Source organism: Fusarium redolens (genome assembly GCF_020744475.1).
Source record: "Fusarium redolens strain MPI-CAGE-AT-0023 chromosome Unknown BKA55scaffold_3, whole genome shotgun sequence".
Classification (NCBI taxonomy): Eukaryota; Fungi; Ascomycota; class Sordariomycetes; order Hypocreales; family Nectriaceae; genus Fusarium; species Fusarium redolens.
The window spans coordinates 1,622,016-1,639,615 of NW_025763666.1; the positions used below are offsets into that span (position 1 = coordinate 1,622,016).

At 48.7% G+C, this 17,600-nt stretch overlaps 6 protein-coding genes across 6 annotated transcripts; 3 read left to right on the plus strand and 3 right to left on the minus strand.

Annotated features, from left to right (window-relative positions):
* Positions 1 to 87: 87 nt before the first annotated feature.
* BKA55DRAFT_685678 (general substrate transporter) lies at positions 88 to 2,078 on the minus strand (the record flags this gene model as incomplete). The annotated part of the gene is made up of 8 exons (XM_046198829.1): positions 88 to 278; positions 329 to 694; positions 760 to 854; positions 1,019 to 1,034; positions 1,097 to 1,552; positions 1,601 to 1,665; positions 1,715 to 1,963; positions 2,032 to 2,078. 8 exons carry the CDS (start codon positions 2,076 to 2,078, stop codon positions 88 to 90), a joined length of 1,485 nt encoding a protein of 494 aa, XP_046053936.1.
* A 2,463-nt stretch (positions 2,079 to 4,541) lies between these two features.
* Positions 4,542 to 6,887, minus strand: BKA55DRAFT_502392 (glycosyl hydrolases family 31-domain-containing protein; the record flags this gene model as incomplete). Its single annotated transcript, XM_046186920.1, has 1 exon — positions 4,542 to 6,887. The coding sequence occupies one exon, from the start codon at positions 6,885 to 6,887 to the stop codon at positions 4,542 to 4,544; it is 2,346 nt and encodes a 781-aa protein (XP_046053937.1).
* An 837-nt stretch (positions 6,888 to 7,724) lies between these two features.
* On the plus strand, positions 7,725 to 10,723 carry BKA55DRAFT_240951 (glycoside hydrolase superfamily). The gene is made up of 6 exons (XM_046185303.1): positions 7,725 to 8,276; positions 8,324 to 8,567; positions 8,618 to 8,690; positions 8,737 to 9,045; positions 9,091 to 9,432; positions 9,482 to 10,723. The coding sequence occupies exons 1-6, from the start codon at positions 7,940 to 7,942 to the stop codon at positions 10,487 to 10,489; spliced, it is 2,313 nt and encodes a 770-aa protein (XP_046053938.1). The 5' UTR covers positions 7,725 to 7,939; the 3' UTR covers positions 10,490 to 10,723.
* A 509-nt stretch (positions 10,724 to 11,232) lies between these two features.
* Positions 11,233 to 12,866, plus strand: BKA55DRAFT_535147 (RXT2-like protein; the record flags this gene model as incomplete). Its single annotated transcript, XM_046189671.1, has 4 exons — positions 11,233 to 11,305; positions 11,369 to 11,490; positions 11,540 to 11,705; positions 11,752 to 12,866. The coding sequence occupies 4 exons, from the start codon at positions 11,233 to 11,235 to the stop codon at positions 12,864 to 12,866; spliced, it is 1,476 nt and encodes a 491-aa protein (XP_046053939.1).
* A 422-nt stretch (positions 12,867 to 13,288) lies between these two features.
* BKA55DRAFT_241163 (phospholipid methyltransferase-domain-containing protein) lies at positions 13,289 to 14,586 on the plus strand. Its single transcript, XM_046185305.1, has 2 exons — positions 13,289 to 13,815; positions 13,872 to 14,586. Exons 1-2 carry the CDS (start codon positions 13,630 to 13,632, stop codon positions 14,445 to 14,447), a joined length of 762 nt encoding a protein of 253 aa, XP_046053940.1. The 5' UTR covers positions 13,289 to 13,629; the 3' UTR covers positions 14,448 to 14,586.
* Positions 14,587 to 15,147: 561 nt separating this feature from the next.
* On the minus strand, positions 15,148 to 17,581 carry BKA55DRAFT_241053 (uncharacterized protein). Its single transcript, XM_046185304.1, has 2 exons — positions 16,316 to 17,581; positions 15,148 to 16,256 (listed from the first exon to the last, which is right to left on the minus strand). Exons 1-2 carry the CDS (start codon positions 17,344 to 17,346, stop codon positions 15,251 to 15,253), a joined length of 2,037 nt encoding a protein of 678 aa, XP_046053941.1. The 5' UTR covers positions 17,347 to 17,581; the 3' UTR covers positions 15,148 to 15,250.
* Positions 17,582 to 17,600: the final 19 nt, after the last annotated feature.

The window sequence follows — 17,600 nt, forward strand, 5'->3', positions numbered from 1 at the left end:
CACTTTTATAGTATCACCTTGTAGTCCTTTCTTTTAACCCTTCTGTTCTGTAGCCCCTTAAAGTTAGTGGCGAACTGCATTTGCTACTCAAAGCTCCCGGTGAGGCTTCTCATCATGGGTGTTGGTCACAGCAAGAACACCGCCGTCCTTCTCGATATCCGCAGGAAGGTTTCCGAGAGCTCGATCGCCAAACATGAGATCAATATCTTCAAGAGAGAGACCTTTCGTCTCTCGAAAAGCAAAGATAAGGGTGGGCAGTGTGATCACAAGATTGAAAGCTGTTTGTGTGAGTCAATTGACCAAAGAACGACCCGTAGACTTTACGTACCAACGAAGAGGAAATAGAACTTCCACCCAAGCTCCTCGAGAGCGTAGGGACTGACTTGGTTCCAGAAAGTACTCACAAGCCAGTTACCAATACCTGTGGCGAATGCACAACCCTTTCCTCGGATCTGATATGGCATCACCTCAGACATGTAGGTCCACGAGACAGGACCAAACGATAGCGAGAAGATGATTGTGACACAGAACAAGAAGGCAACTCCGGCAATGCTCAGGCCACGGTGGGTACCGTCGACGTTTTGGCTATTGACAACACTTTCTAGGATCAGAGCAATGGTGATGGCGATGATACCATAGATTAAAGGCCTCTTTCTGCCGATCCTATCAGAGATAAAAGTGATGAAAATTAGGTCTTAAAATTGTTAGTCCTCACACAGGGAACCTCTTGAAAGAAACTAAGGTATCTGCCGAACTTACTCGCAAAAGGACCGGTACAGTTGTAAATGCCTGCAACCAGAAGTTTTGTCTTTCCAGTGATTCCAAGCTTCTCGTACATGATAGTTTGGTAGTAACTGTGTACATCTGTTAGTGAGCGTATAAAAAAAAGCCATAAAAAAACTCGCTAAGTGATCCTGTGTTTCAAGCAAGCAATGATGGTGAAAGGTGAGGTGAAATCAGAATGGAGTCCAGAAATTAAGACAGCATCAAGGATCCAAAGATAGTTTAAAAAGCTTACCCAATGACATTGATTCCTAAGATTTATGTTAGTTCGTGCTCTTGACACAGGCGGTTCTCCAACACAAGGGCACCATACCAGTGAATTGAGTGAAGACTTGTACAAGAGTTCCAAGCATAAGACGCTTCCTCCATTGAGGCACCTTAAACATGATCATCCAGCCAGGTGCAGTGGCAGCCTTCTCGGCATCAAGAGTGAGCTTGATCTCATTGAACTCAGACTTGATCCACTCATCATTCGAGCCATCAAAATGCAACTTTCGAAGAGTTCTCATTCCATCGTCCAACTGATCCGTTGCGATGAGATGTCGAGGTGTCTCAGGAAGCCAGAGCATACCCAAGCACAGAAGTGCAGACGGGAATGTTTGAAAAGCTAAGGGGAAACGCCATTGGAAAGATGAAGTATCAGGCATGTGATGACTTCCATATCCAACCCATGTTGAGACGATGAAACCAACTCCAATCATTTGTTGGGCGAGACCGACAATAAGTCCTCGATTCTTGGGGCTGGCGCATTCGGATTGATAGACGGGAACTATACATCATAAGTCAATGTAACTCACGAAATGACAGAATGACTTACCACTCATAGAGAGCAAACCAACAGCGAAACCAGCAATAATTCGACCAATGAGCATCATGGCCAGACTATCACCTAGTTAGTTCAAAGTAGTTGTGTCTGGCAACTCAAACATACTGATAAGCCGCAGCTTGGAGAATACCACCAACCGTGCAAATAGCTGCACCAATTCCGATCGTCTTTCTTCGACCAAACTTATCCATAATAACTCCGCCAAATAGAGCGCCAAATACTGCTCCACCACTGAATGTTGAGTTGATAGCACCTATAATGGACGATGTGGACGTTGTGTCGAAGTAGTTCTGGAAATGCTTTGAGGCGATAACATCTGTCATGACACCAGAATCATATCCAAAAAGAAACGAGCTATTGATCAAAACAGTCAATATCTTACCCACGGCTTCAAAAAGAACACCCAAATGACTTGTACGTACCCAATGGCTGCAAAGCATGCCAGGCCGATACTGTATGCCTTCCCCATTTGAGAGCCTTACTCTGTAAAGTCGTATAAGTGATTAGTAGTTCAGTGTATCAGACGATAAAGAGCATGTGGATTAGACCCAATACTAACTGCGGACCTTTCACTATTTGTATGATCATCACCCCCAAAGCAATGGCTCCATTCTCAATGCTTCATGTAGCATGTTGATCAATTCTAGCTACATCCTGATCCCCAAAGACCCATGGCCACTTCTTCCCCATGGGCCCCAAGGCCCCTCTCCGGAACAGTCATGCTAGTAGAGGCGGCGATATCACGCAAGATCCAATTCTATCTCCATAGTGAACCCTACGCATGACCAGTAACGGCCCGTTTCTGCATCCTCAGCCCTGATATGACCTCTCCCCGGCTTCGGCCGAGGCTCTAGGACATGACATACCGAGAATCGTGATGCCCCTGGTTCGATTCCTCGTCGGTTCCGAGCGGTCGGAGAATATACTACTAGTGTTCGGCAACCGGCCCCTCGAGGCGGCGGTTAAATGGTTAAATGGTGATGGAGAATAACCAGCCTATGAATGAAAACCCTAAGCTTCACCGTGTATTATCTTATCCAACTAACCAGAGTTATTACCGTGTCAATATCATGATCAAAGATTAGGCGATGCAAAAGTCGATGGTCTGACCGTTCACCACGATGTCATACGCCATTCCATCAGCCACATCTGTCCTTGGCGAACTCAGGCATCTTAGCACATGGTCTTTAGCTTTTTCCATGCCGGCTAAATTTGTATGCAGTTGTCTACATGGAGTAGAGGAAACAGTAAGGGAACCTTTGATCCTTCGTGTGGTTGCTTACACCCGGACCAATCAGGGTCCATTCGGGGGTATTTGACCCGACCCGAGTTCAGTTCATCGTCAGATACAAGAGGCAGGTTTTTGATCCCATTATGATATGTACCTATATCGAAGATCCACTGAATGTATCAAGGTAAGATTGGTGCTGGTTTCTGACGGAGGAATTACGCCGTTGCTAATACAGCCCTGCATGTGCTGTAACTGTCATGTAAACTCCAGCTTTCAATTTCGAATCATGAGACAAAAGGTACCTGGGTTTCGGTTACTCGAGGGATATGTTTATGTAGGAGATGATGGATCAACCCGAGTCTTTCGGCTTTGGGGGTCGGCTCGACACCGCAAACTCAAAAGGTTTGCGCCACAAAGAGCTTCTGAGAAGGTCGGGAGGCTTTCATGGTCATTCAATCAATCACATATACCCTCCCCATCAATATTACCTTATTTCAACGTAACCTCAGAAGACAGTGCCTCGAATATGCATATACCAATGATACATTTTGATCGCCTTTGCACGGCAGTTAAGGCAATTGCCGAGATTGATTATCTATAAGTTCCTCTGATGCACTCAATTGTTAGATTGAAAACAAAGGTTCAGCCTTCATCTCATGCTGTCTGGATTCGGTTCATAGTGACAGATCATACGATGCCCGCAAGACTCCAGTTGTTTTAAGGCAGTAAGTATATCTCCTCCTCTTCTGAAAGCTTCTTTGCAAGTATTCGACGATCAATCAAATTATCATGGGAGAATTGCCTGTTCCATTTAGCGAATATAGTGGCACTCAGGTCACCGCTTATGATACCACATTTTAAGCAGCCGGATAAATGGTAATCGGCGGAAAATGCTCTAGTTCCATCATTTGATCTGAAAATTCCCTGCTACGTTACTTGTCCAGAAGATCATATGTTTATTCCCACTTGTCTGGATCCTCCGTACAATATGATTGCCCACTTCACGAGCAAAACGACTGACCAATCGCGTCAACTATAGACCACTAAAATTACCATTTCAGGCAATTCCTAACCCCCAAACCCCGCTAGAGGCTCAGTGGAGCCCCCAAACGCGGACTCGATGGGTGGCACCAGCAGGGAGGAAGAAACCTTCTGATATTAGATAAGGGTGCCAAAAATAACTAGTCTAAAGACCCACTAAGCTTATACTAAACTTGCCTAAGTCTATCGTAAGCCTACTTAAGCTTTTTTGTCGCTTAGGATACAAGTCCTGAGTTTTCTTGCTCCCTGAGGACTCCGTCTGAAAGGATCATCATAAGAGACAATTCTTTCAAGGACTTTCAAAGGATTCCCACCAACTCAGGCTCTTGTGGAGTTCCAAGGTAGCTAAGCTTAGTGCTGACGGCCAGGCTTAACATGTTCCAACTTCTCGGGACTACGGCACGATTAGCTATACGGAGGATGCTTTCACCAGGGCGCCAATGTCCAAATGCCCGGTCTTCGGATATGAATATTATTTCAAGTGACATGTGATTGTGAAAACTATGATTATGAACCGAGTTCTGTTGTGGCTGTAGCGAACATTACGAGACAAGAGGTGAAAGCCACCACATCGACAGTCAAGAGCCCCAATCTCAAAACCAATAGCAATGATTAAATCAAGTCCTCTATATAGTAATCGTAGTCATGAAATCTATGTGCCTATGACAGAGACTCAATCGAAACTGGGGCATCTCCCTCCAGGTCACGACCCTTTTCAATAACCTTATGATCACCTTTGAGTTTATGAGTACCCTCAAGCTTACCATCTTCTCCAACTACAAGTTCAGCAACAAGATTCCCCTCTCCATCCACCACAGGAGCCTTGGCACCAGGAGAAGTCTGATACAAAGCAACTTCGACGTTGTTCGCAAAGTCGTAATCCGCACCGACCTCCTTGCGGCTACCGAGCACAAGAACAGTGTTCTCACGGACGTACAGAGGCAATGTGCCGAATGCGTGCTTCTCCTTAAACCAACCAGGACCAGACTTGACTTCGTTCGTGAAATAAGATGTCCATTTGCCCTTAGGGAGGTAGAACTCGACTTCGCCGGACTCTTCGTAGATGGGAGCAGCTAGGAGCTGGGATCCGACCATGAACTGGCGATCAAGGTACCAAGAGGTTGGGTCTTCAGGGAACTCAAGCGCAACAGCTCGGAGGGACATTGGAATACCACCCTCTATAGACTCAATGGCCTGGGAGAAAATATACGGCATCAATCGCGTCTTGAGCGCCGTCCACTTGGCTAGAGTCCTAGAGCAACCCTCCTCAGTGGTATCGTCATTGTCAACAGTCCACGGCACACGATAGGAATTACTACCATGCAGACGACTATGGCTGCACAAAAGACCCATGGCAACCCATCGCTTATAGATCCACGGTGGGGGAGAACCTTCGAAGCCACCAATATCACAGCTCCAGAAAGTAAAGCCGCTAAGACCCATCGATAATCCACCGCGGACAGATTCAGCGAGAGCTTCGGGTGTAGACTCGCAATCTCCGCCCCAGACGAGAGGAAAACGCTGAGTTCCAGCACAAGCGGCACGAGCGTAAAGAACAGCCTCTTTGTCGCCGTAACGCTTCTGAAGAGCCTCGTAAACAAGCTTGTTGTACATGAAGGCGTAGTAATTGTGCATCTTGTGTGGGTCAACTGATGTATCATGCCACTGAACGTCAAGAGTGGGAATACGCTCGCCAAAGTCCGTCTTGAGGGCATCAACGCCCTTATCAAAGAGTCCGTTAAGGCACTCGGTGTACCAAGCACATGCTTCAGGGTTTGTCACATCCAAAAGACCCATGCCAGCTTGCCAGAGATCCCACTGCCAGATATCGCCATTCTTGCGTTTGAGGAGATAGCCCTTCTCAGCAGCGTGTTTGAATGCCACACCAGCTTGGCCGATGTAGGGGTTAATCCAGACGCAGACCTTCTTGCAAAGCCCGCTCTCCTTGAGTCTCGATATCTGGCCCTTGGGATCAGGGAAACGCTCTTCATCAAAGACAAAGTCGGTCCATCTAAAGCCCTTCATCCAGAAGCAGTCGTAGTGGAAGACATCGACAGGTGACCCACGAGACTTCATACCCTCAAGGAATGAGTTGACCGTAGCCTCGTCGTAGTTAGTAGTAAAGCTAGTCGTCAACCAAAGACCAAAACTCCAACTGGGAACCTTGTTGGCTTTTCCAGTAAGGATCGTGTATTTCTTGAGAACATCCTTCGGCCCATCACCGTAGATGATATACATCTTCAATCTCTGCCCCTCAACAGTCGTTTGCACACGACAACACCTCTCACTACCAATTTCGAAATCTACCTTTCCAGGATTATCCACGAAAACACCATAACCGCGGTTGCTCATCCAGAAAGAAACGTTCTTGTAGGCTTGGTCACTTGAAGTGCCGCCATCAGCGTTCCAGAGGATGACATTCTGACCAACTTTGTTCCATGCTCCAAAACGTTCGCCAAGGCCGTGGACGGATTCACCGACGGACAGAGTCGTCTGCATGAACATGTAGTGCTTGAAGTCGCGCATGTCGCCGGTCTGCATGGGTGTGCTGGGAGCTGGGGAGTAGGCGAATCCTGTGCTACGATTTCCGAGGTTCGTGAGATGCTTTTTGCCATCTGAGCTGTGGAACTTGATGTCGAAGTTATGTTGGTCAGGATGAATAGTAGCAGAGAGGACACCAGATTGAATAGTAGTGCCCTTATCACTCTTGACGATCTTGCCCTCAACTTTAGGTTGACCAGCTGGGAAGAGATCAAAGTTGGGGCCTTTTCGCTGAGCGCCAGCCCAATGTGTAGTCTCGATGGAAATAACGCCATCCATCTCTGCTTTTATGTCGATATCAAGCGTGGGCTGATTGAGAGTATCGCCTCGAGAGCGGATGTGCTTTACTGGACATAGCAGATTCAGGGCCTGCTGGTCCTTACCAGGAGTGATCTCATAGACGTCTTCGGCATATTCGGTGCGAAAGTCTTGGGCGGGCAGCCACATGCCATCACGAAGATGCATTTTGATGTTTTGTTGATAGAAGAGGGGATATGAAGTGCCTTGGTTCAATTGCCCTGCTGATGAGTGAAAAGATGGATTGTTTCTTGAAGAAATAGTCAGATCTTGGTTTCAGAGAAAGAATGATATGGTGTTACTCTCCACTTCAATAATCCTTCATCATGGAACCTCTGCATCAGCATCCCACTGCTCTCACGGTGACAATTTACCCGGAGCAGCCCCTCTTGACCCCACCAACTTATCATGACATTGTCCCCTCTGCGTCATTCGTTCGGGTCGGACAACAAGCTTCACACATGATGGTCCTGGAGAGTTGCATCCCGTCCTTTCATGGGTCCCCTGCTCGATGATCAAGTGGTGGATAAATCAGCGGGCGCTAGAGGCACGCCCGGTTAAACACAGACGGGGCCTCTAGCTGCAGCCCGTTGCGGGGTTCAGGGCCACTGTAACGAACGGGGTCTTCTGCTGTGGCACTGGACCTTCTAGGATGCATCGTTCGTTTCTGTAAGAGGTCTCTAACTTACACAGAGATGTGGGTTCCTAGTCACGTATGACAACTTCTTCAACAAGCAGAGATCACCTACCTATGCCCAAATGATCTTCCTAACACGAGTTCGTAGCTAGCTTCATCCTTCTTAGTCAGTTCATCTGCATCGAAGCTAGGATATTCGGCTCGTCTTTCCATATACCGGCCCGTGCCCCTTGCTTTCTCTCATCCCATATCAACTTAAAAACAAATCCACGAATCCCAATCTTTTGCCCATCTCCTTCTTTGTGGCGCCCCCGCATTCCCCAGGGCCTTGTCATGATCGTCCTGTTCTTCGGCCGTAATATCCTCAAGGGACAACACATGGGCTAGGAGCCCGCAATTAAAGCTCATATGCAATGTTACTGAAGAGTAAGGTGCCATGTCAAGCATCATGAAGTGACGCAGTGCCCCTCTAGGCTACACGGTTAATTGTAAAGACAAGGTCCCAGACTTAATATAAAATCATGACGATCCCGCCTCATTCAGTGTATAGCTCCAGACAGCTTCTTCACTTTCAACTCTCACAATGAAGCTCTCTAGCTACCTCTGCGCGGTAGTCCTGGCTGTGGCCGGTCAGGCTGCTAAGGATAAACCTGTTTATAAGGATCCAAAAGCTTCTATCAACGACAGAGTTGAGGACCTTCTCAAGCGGATGACCATCCAGGAAAAGGCGGCTCAGTTGATCCAGGGTGATATGACAAACTATCTCAATCTCACTGATGAGACTGTCAACAAGACTGGTTTGGCATGGAACTTCAAGTATCGAGCCAATTCCATCTGGACAGGCTTATACGCGAATATGACTACCATCAAGAAAGCTGCTAAGCTAGGACAAGATTATCTAGCTAAGGAGACTGAGCTTGGCAAGTATTATGCTTCAATATTGGGTTCACCATCTAATGCTTAGCAGGTATTCCCGCTTTTGTTCAGAGTGAAGGTCTCCACGGAGTCTTGATCTTGAACGGCACAATTTTTAATAGCCCGATTGGTATGGGTTGCTCGTTCAACCCAGAGCTCATCGAGAAGATGGCCGACGTCATTGCGACGGAGTCTCGAGCCGTTGGTATCAATCAGTTGTTTTCTCCTCAAGTCGATCTCGCTCGAGAGTTGCGATTCGGTCGAGTTGAGGAATGCTTCAGCGAGGATCCTTACCTGTATGTTCGTACCAAGTCAAGCTTATGGTGAGATACTAACTTGCTACCAGAGCTGGAGAGATGGGTTATCGATATGTTAAGGGCCTTCAAGCAGGCGGTGTCTCGGCCATGGTTAAGCACTATGTGAGGTCTGCTCAGTCACCATTAATTCGCGTACTGACAGTCAAAGGCTGCTTTCGCAACCCCAGAGCAAGGTATCAACACCGGCCCAGTCCACGGTGGTGAGCGAGAGCTGCGGTCTCTCTACCTCCCTCCCTTCAAGCGAGCCATCATCGATGGAGGCGCAACTTCAATAATGTCCTCATATAACTCCTACGATGGTGTTCCAGTCGTCTCAGACTCTTACCTCCTCACTGATATCCTTCGAGAGGAGTGGGGTTATAAATACTACGTTATCTCCGATGCTGGTGGTACTGCTCGTCTCGCTCAGGCTTTTTACGTCTGCCCTCTCGAGGATGATGAATGCATCACTCTTGAGGTAAGTCGCCCTAATTTCCTGCCCAACAAATATTAACTAGTGTAGACTCTCCCTGCTGGTAACGATGCTGAGATGGGCGGTGGCTACTGGAGTTTCGAGATCATCCCTGAGCTCGTCAAGGCTGGTAAGCTTGACGAAAAGGTCGTCGACACCGCTGTATCTCGTGTTCTTCGCTCCAAGTTCGAGATGGGTCTTTTTGAGAAGCCATTCACTGGTGTCGCGGATGATAAGATTTGGGATTATGTCAACACCAAGGCTCACAAGAAGGTTGCACGCCAACTTGATGCTGAGAGTATCGTCCTTCTGGAGAACCATGAGAATACTCTGCCTCTGAAGAAAGACGCAAACGTTGCTGTTATCGGTCCGATGGCCCACGGCTATGTCAACGTGAGTACTTGCTGACTATCTGGTGCGCAATCACTAACTTGACAACTAGTACGGTGACTATGTCATCCACACAGCCATGACCCGTGGAGTCACTCCCTACGATGGTATTAAGGCCGCCAGCAAAGGCAAAGTGACTTTCACTCAAGGTTGCGAGCGCTGGTCTACAGACGAATCTGGCTTCAAAGAGGCTGTCGCCGCCGCCGAGGCCGCTGATGTCGCAGTCGTAGTCGTCGGAACATGGACTCGAGACCAAAATGAGCTATGGCAGGGCCTAAATAGCACAACGGGCGAACATATAGACGCCAGTAACTTGAATCTCATAGGTGCCATGCCCAAGCTCGTCAAGGCCATCATCGAAACTGGAAAGCCCACCGTTGTGGTGTACAGTTCTGGAAAGCCTATTACTGAGCCATGGATTTCAGAGGAGGCTTCTGCTCTTATTCAGCAGTTTTATCAGTCTCAGGAGGGCGGTCATGCTCTGGCTGATATTCTGTATGGCGATGTCAACCCCTCAGGCAAGCTCTCCGTCAGCTTCCCCTACGATGTCGGCACCACACCTATCTACTACGACCATCTCAATTCTGCGCGCGCCTGGCCCAACCCTGGTAAGATCTATGATAACGGTACCCTCAAGTTTGGTAGCAACTACGTCCTTGAGAACCCCGAGGCCCTCTACACATTCGGTTATGGTTTGTCTTACAGCAAGTTCGATTTCTCCAAGATCTCCGTCTCCAAGAAGAACGTCACTGCCTCCGAAACAGTCACCGTTTCCGTTGACGTGAGCAACAAGTCCAAGCGCGACGGCTCTGAGGTCGTGCAGCTCTACGTCAAGGACATGCTTGCCTCTGTTGATGTTGCGCGATACCAACTCAAGGGTTTCAAGAAGGTCGCTGTCAAGGCTGGCAAGACCCAGACCGTCAAGATCGATCTCAAGGTTGAGGACTGGGGTCTGTGGAACCGCAAGATGAAGTATGTCGTGGAGCCTGGCGATTTCACTGTCTTTGTAGGCAACTCGAGCGAGAACTTCAAAGGCAACGTGACGGTCACCGTTTCGTAGATCCGTTTAGATTAAATACCAAGTCCCGTCGAAGAGCATGTCAATTTAATTTTTTCCCCAATTGACTTATTATATCCTTGTAGTCATACAACGTTGCACAGTCTATTGTGGCGTTGACGTGCCTGGCACCTAGTCATAATTGCTTGCATGACATGTTGATGTATTGCAGATTGGTGACATTTTGTTGTTAGAGCTCCCTCCGATACAGTCAATTGACTTAGGAAATAATATCGTAATCCTCTCGAGCAATTACTGGCATGATTTAATAAGATTCGTGTAATTTGGGCAAAATAGGCTGAGTCAAGCTGCGAATCTTTAAAGAATACCAATCAATGCAGCAATAAAATACTTTGCTGGGAGCCATAGATTGGGCTTATCTCTTATCGTAAACGGTCAGGGATCGCTTTATCCGGCACCGGCTTTTTTATCATCCGCGCAGTGACCAATCAGAATAGTCTGCGCCCGGAAATGTGGTCATGGGCTACGGAAGGCGGGCAGCCTCGCTTCTCGTTCCAGCTTCTCCTCGTCGTCCCAGCACACTCGATCCAAATTTGCTTCTGGTTAACTTTTTTACGTCAACACGACTTTTTCTCTTGGACTGAGACTCAGCCTTGTACCAGAGGGTTGTCAACAACATTCGAGCGTCTTTTTTCCTCCCTGGACGCGCCTAAAAGGCCTGCGCCCTCTCGTCGCTTCGCCCACAACTCCCGTCGATTCGACATTCATTCCACCCTCTGTCCACCATGGCGTCGCAACAAATTCTCTTTGCCGAAACCATAGCGGGTATGAAGAAGGCATTCAAAAGGAAATCATATGGTACGGAAATCTCATTGCGCTTGTCGCGACGAAGGGATTGACAGCTGACCGTCGACCCAACAGAATCCGATTCAGACTCCGAGATCGAAAGCTATAGCAATCGAGGCAATAAGCTCAAAAAGCAGGCACGGTTTGCCCGACAAGGACAATTGGTCCCCAATAATGGTCCAAGTTCGTATAGAGAGGTTCGTTGTTTTGACAAGTCCTCCCAGACCAATTTCTGACTCCTGCTAGTATGTCGAATACGGCGGTGTCCGACGCCCGATCCTATATCGCAACCCTCCATTAGTCGACGAGGAAGGATACGAAATAGATAGCGACGATGAAGATGAGGAGCGCGTTCAAGAAGCCGAGGCCTCAGCGGCAGAGATGAACCCTTACGCCAACATACAAATAGAGAGTAAGTCAACAATCACGTATTTGAGTGGCAGGGCTAACAGGACTAGATATCCTTGCTCCACTTACTGCATCGACCGCGCTACCGACACACCCGACTCTATCGAAGGCCTTCACGTCCAAGACCTTGACTCGACTTGTTGACCAAAGTTGCGACATAATGCGCAAGGAGAACCGTTCCCTGTGGAGAGTCAGGCATCTCCTGACATCACTCTGCGGCGACTACACATGGGTCCCATGCGAGATGATGGTTCGACCGGCAGATGTTGAGCTCTATACAGATAACCACACCGTGCGACATCTGTTGGCGTTATCCCAGGCGGTATCCCAGGCGGTATCGGCGCTTCCCGCAATCACCAATGGCGACGTACAACGGGGCAGCGGTGTCGAACACGGAAACGCTGCACCAAACACAGCATTCGATGGCGAGCCAACCGACAAGGACGCAGCAGAGGATGCCGATATAACCATGACGGACGCTGGGACTGCCGACCCAGATGATTCTCTTGTAGAGGATGCCGATGAGAATGCAAAGATCGATGCTGAGAAGGATGGTGTTGGCGCGACTTCAAATATGCATAATGGCGAGCAAGCACCAGCTGCACAGACCGAATCAAGAGATCCCAGGGGTGAAGCGACAAACGGGGTCAATGAGCATACAAACGAACAAGGGACGAATGAGACCGAGTCGACCAGAGCTGAGGCCACTGCGAAACCTTCAGGCAGCGATGCACATCAACAAAAGGAATCGGCTGAGACAATAGGTGCAGATGTATCCATGATCTCCGAAGGGGACGATGACTTCATACATCCTATGTTTCTTGCACCTTCAGGAGCAAGACCAGATCGGGATATCGGCTTGCCGGACCAAGAAGCGGAAGATATTCGACGACTGCTTGCTCTCTACGTGCAGAAGCAGGAAGAGGTGTGTAGAGGGGCAAAGAGGCTGTTTCTAGGACTCCTCAAAGCCGAACAGCTGCGGAAGAATGTACTCCACTGGTCTAAGGCAGAAGCTCATTCAGGGCTTAACCGAGACATGTCGGACGGCGAAGATTGGTACGACAAGGAAGAATGGGGTCTCACAGAAGACCTCAAAAAGGGGCAGGATGAAGAGGAAGAAGATGTGCAGACAACTGGTAAAAAGACAAGAAACCGACGTCAATAGCTGTTGGTTTCTGTGTTCTTAATGGATGATGATGACTGACTTGACTTGTTGGGGTTTTTGCTTTGGGCGTTTTAAGGCTGGCGTTTGGAATAAACCGCGAGATAGGCCTTGATGCCAACCGCAGTAAGCGTATTGTTACAAGCATCGATAGATATGACCATTGAAGCATATAGTTAGTGATCATACCCCATGATATTCGATATCTTCCCGTTGTGGTCCTGAGTGGGCTAATGAGGCTTTCTCTCGGTATAGGTTGAATTCGGCAGATTGGGTTGCCTTGCCTTGATTTCTCGGCTGCAGTGCAGGGATCTTCCGTTGGTTGGTTTGTGGATGGTGGATCAAAAAGACGCAACCTCCAGGGCAGAGTTCAGGGCTCTCCCCAGTTGACCTTCTTCTGAACGGAACCGTGGCTCTCCACTAATTCCGGATTCCTTCCATTATGACGCGGGCCGGACTCTCTCCTCTTCCGCTTTCCACTCTCTTCCATGTGACAGGACAGGACAGCTACGGGAAGGTACCTGAGGGATGTACCCTACCTAGCTCTCCAAGCTGTCTTTCTCCAAGCTCTCTCTTTCAATTCTGTTTCCTGTTCCTTCTACTATCTCAAAAATAATCCTCGCAACAGCAGAGTTTGAATACTTGCAGTCTTCTTCGAACCCTCTTCTGTGACTCTTCCGTGAACTTGTTACGTCAGTGATCACGACTTTTGCTATTACCTCACTTTACTCTTCGTGCCTGTTTGCTTTCTTGGTTAGCTGTCATTATGGCTCTTGGTGTGAAAGACTTCATCGACTATGTCGACTATGACAAGCAGAGCTTGTACAGTGAGTATATGCCACCTTGGCTTGAGCATTGTCTCTATCCGCCCATGACATTTGAATCTAACTCGAACTCTTTGCTTCTTTCCAGTCTCTGCTGCCTCTATCGCGTTCAACCCTCTCTTCTGGAAGTGAGTTGCAAATCCCCAATGTGACGTTCCACTATCGCTAACTCGTCTTTCTTAAGCATCGTCGCCCGTCAAGGTATGCAGCTTACAAATGTGCGATCCATCCTCGACTAACCTTATCGCTGAAAGAATACCACAACAAGCTTCTGACCAAGATTTTCGGCGGTAACTCCCAAGTTGCCTGTTATGCCCTTGCTGCCACTATCTTCTCTCTCGGTATGGTTCGCGACTTTATCTTCAAGACTGCCATCGCCGAACAGCCCACGCATCCCGCTCTTGTCAGCGACTTCATCCAGGCCGCCGCTGTTGCTCTATTCATCGTTGGTAACGTCCTGGTCGTCACTTCAACCTGGCGACTCGGTATTACTGGCACTTTCCTCGGTGACTACTTTGGCATTCTCATGGACGAGATGGTGACTGGCTTTCCCTTCAACGTGACCGGTTCTCCTATGTACACTGGCTCTACCTGCAGCTTCCTCGCTACCGCCATGTGGTATGGCAAGCCTGCCGGCATCCTGCTCACATTGTGGGTCGACATTGTCTACAGGATCGCTCTGAAGTTTGAGGACCCGTTCACTTCTGAAATATACGCCAAGCGTGAGCGTGAGCGTGCTGCGGGAAAGAAGTCCAACTAAGCTCCCGAATTCTGTCTAAACTCTTCCAAGTAAACGACAATAAGAGTGACGGGACAACATATCAGCGCCGCCTGAAACGTTATCAAGGCCACGCAAACCAACTGAGACTGCAAGACAGCTCCGTCTAGTCGAGTAGCGTACAATGTTTACCAAGTCGACACAGAAAGCTACGCCTTTCAACAGGCCAGGCGCCTCTCAACAGGCTTAAGGAGTTTTCGGATTAAACATACAGATACCACGCCCTTTCCGACATAAAATCGTCGACAGGCATAAGGGATTACATTTGATTATATAACAATACCAAACTGAGCATTCGCAACCAAGACCATATACATGGACGACTTTCTCTCCAATATTCAAAAGCATGTAGCAACTGTTCCGCCTCTAGACACCACGTCTTTAGGCCTACACATGGTCCTGCTTTGAACTTATTGATTTGAAGCATTTCTGCGTCATGATCTAGTTTCTCTAATTGCATGACAGAGGGAGGCTCTCCTCTCAAATATGTATCTGGGAGAATTGACTGACATAATACCTTGAGCTTACGAAGGGCGCAAGGATAGAGTCTGAAGTAAAACTTGACATGAACTAAACGCATATTGTATACTCAATTCAACAGCCATCTAGCTCATTATCTAGTCGTTCCTCATAAGTTGATTTGAGAATCTACTCTACAGTCTAGCAACCCTGCAAAATAAGCTCGGCAAGCTGTGCTCGTTTCTAAGCCACTCCTCATACACCGTCCGTACCCAGTCAGTTTCTTTAGCTAACGCCAACTCCGATTCACTCTGGTGTACATGCATCTATGTCTCAGAGGGCTTGTTGTCGGGAAGCAAATCAACAGCAGAGGCCTCAACAGGCTTCTTTTCCTCCACGGACTTCTCGTCAGCAGGCTTCTCCTCGGTAGATGCTTCACCTGCCTTCTCAGCTTGACGAAGAGCGAGCTTCTTTTGCTTCTTCTTGTCCTTAGCAGCCTTCTTCGCCGCGGCCTTCTCCGCCTCGAGGGCCTTTTGCTTCCGGATCTCCTCACCACCGAATGCCTCACGCCACTCGTCAAGCTTAGACGCGGGGATCTGTGTGAAGAGAAGCTTGGGCTCGCCAATCTTTTGCCCGGGCTTGACGAGGTCTCCTGACCATGTCTCAGGAATGGAGATCAAGCCAGGGCTGCCGATCTGCTCCAGTATGGCCTCAGAAGTAGAGGGCATATAAGGATGAACGATGCTTGCAAGGAGCTGGAGATGGTTGATACCGAGACCGATTACAGCAGCGCAATGGTCTGGCTCATCAGCCAGAAGCTGGTTGTTCAGTTTGCTGTCCTGTAGAAGCTTGTTACCAAGGGCGGAGATGTGCATAACAGTGGCGAGGCCAGCGCGGAGCTTGATGGCGTCGAACTGTGAGATAAAAGTCTTGAGGGCCTCGTTCACTTCCTTCTTATGATCCTCCAGGCGCTCGTCGGTGTATTTTGTGTAGTCGGGAACGACACCATCCAACTTGGCCTGGGTGAACTTGAGGATTCGCTGGTTCAAGTTGCCAAGGTTCTTGAGAAGATCGTTGTTGTTGCAGTCAATAAACTCTTGCCATTTGAACTCAGAGTCGGCAGATTCAGGCCGTCTTGATAGAAGGTAGTATCGCCAAACATCAGGATCGACACCAGTCTCCTTAGCAGTGTTTCCAAAAACTCCAACGCCGCGGGACTTGCTGAACTTTCCGCCCTCGTAGTTGAGATATTCGGTTGTCGACATCTTGTGGACCTTGGTCCAGTTCTCTCCTGTTCCAAGTTGAGAGGCAGGGAAGATGATGGTGTGGAATCTAAGGAATCGTCAGCACCCTCTCAGCATATCATGCGGGTTCTCCAAAAGGTCACTTACGGCACGTTATCCTTGCCCATGAACTGGTAAAGCTTGACGTTCTCGGGGTTCTTCCACCACTTCTCCCAGTTTGTGCCATCCAAGTTATCGCCATCAACCAAGTTCTTGGTAATAGAGACGTAGCCAATGCAAGCATCGAACCAAACATAAAAGACCTTCTCAGCATACTCCTCATTACTCAAGCCTTCGAGGTCCTTAGGAATAGGAACACCCCACTTGAGGTCTCGAGTGATACCACGGGGAAGGAGTCCCTTGTCGATCCATGACTGGGTAATGGAGATACAATTCGTGCTCCAGTCTCCCTCCTTACTGCTCTTGTGGAACCAGGGAACAAGCAGGTCCTTAACCGCATCTAGACGAAGGAAAAGGTGCTTCGTCTTTCGCTTCTCGGGGGTGGTGCCATCGACCTTGCAGCGGGGGTTGATCAGGAAACCAGTCGCCTTAGCCTCGACATGGTCATCGTCAGAGGTGCTGGGCTCGCGCTCGGGCTCAAATGGATCAAGAAGACTGCCGCATGCATCGCATTGATCTCCACGGGCTCCGAGATCATGGCAGATGCTGCATTCTCCCTCGACGAATCGGTCTGCTAGGAACTTGCCGTGGGCAGGGTCCGAACAAAAAGGTTGAGTAGTCTCTCGCTCCTCAATATAGCCATTCTTCCAAAGCTCCTTGAAAATCTGCTGCACGATCTGCGTCTGTTGTTGGGTGGGTGTTCGGCCGAAGATGTCGAAGTCAATTCGGAACCAATCGTAGACTCCCTTGTGAAGGGCGTGATACTTGGCGCAAAGGTCGGCAGGCGAAAGGCCTTCCTCAAGAGCCTTTGTCTCGGTAGCAGTACCGTATTCGTCGGAACCACAGACGTAGATAGTGTTCCAGCCTCTTGCTCTGCAATAGCGAGAAAATACATCAGCAGAGAGAACACTGCCGATGATGTTACCCAGATGGGGAATGTTATTGACGTAGGGAAGGGCACTGGTGATTAGGACGTTGCGCTTGCCCTCCTCGGGCAGAACGGGTGATTTTGAAGCCATTTTCGGCGATATGGTATATAAACCACTCTACAGATACTTGTGATTATTGATGAGAGGTTCGATGTTGGTTGTCGTTGTATGTTTGTGAGTCACAGAGTTGCGATAACGCCTTTGACAGTCAAAATTCGTAGCTGAGGTGCGATGGCGGGGGGCGGGGGAGGGGTGATTGGAGAAGTCGCCGGGATGGTCTAGGGTAGGTAACCAAAGCCAGCGGCTTCCGAGTACAATAATGAAGAGTTGCCTATAAATTTTGG

What these genes read in the sequence shown, in the direction of transcription:
- BKA55DRAFT_241053 (XM_046185304.1), bottom strand. Translation starts at nt 17,346, where the DNA reads ATGGCTTCAAAATCACCCGTTCTGCCCGAGGAGGGCAAGCGCAACGTC. An exon ending in ATGGGCAAGGATAACGTGCC is followed by an intron (nt 16,257 to 16,315) that starts GTAAGTGACCTT and finishes ACGATTCCTTAG; the next exon opens with ATTCCACACCATCATCTTCC.
- BKA55DRAFT_240951 (XM_046185303.1), top strand. Translation starts at nt 7,940, where the DNA reads ATGAAGCTCTCTAGCTACCTCTGCGCGGTAGTCCTGGCTGTGGCCGGT. An exon ending in TTCAGCGAGGATCCTTACCT is followed by an intron (nt 8,568 to 8,617) that starts GTATGTTCGTAC and finishes ACTTGCTACCAG; the next exon opens with AGCTGGAGAGATGGGTTATC. An exon ending in CGGCCATGGTTAAGCACTAT is followed by an intron (nt 8,691 to 8,736) that starts GTGAGGTCTGCT and finishes TGACAGTCAAAG; the next exon opens with GCTGCTTTCGCAACCCCAGA.
- BKA55DRAFT_241163 (XM_046185305.1), top strand. Translation starts at nt 13,630, where the DNA reads ATGGCTCTTGGTGTGAAAGACTTCATCGACTATGTCGACTATGACAAG. An exon ending in TTCAACCCTCTCTTCTGGAA is followed by an intron (nt 13,816 to 13,871) that starts GTGAGTTGCAAA and finishes GTCTTTCTTAAG; the next exon opens with CATCGTCGCCCGTCAAGGTA.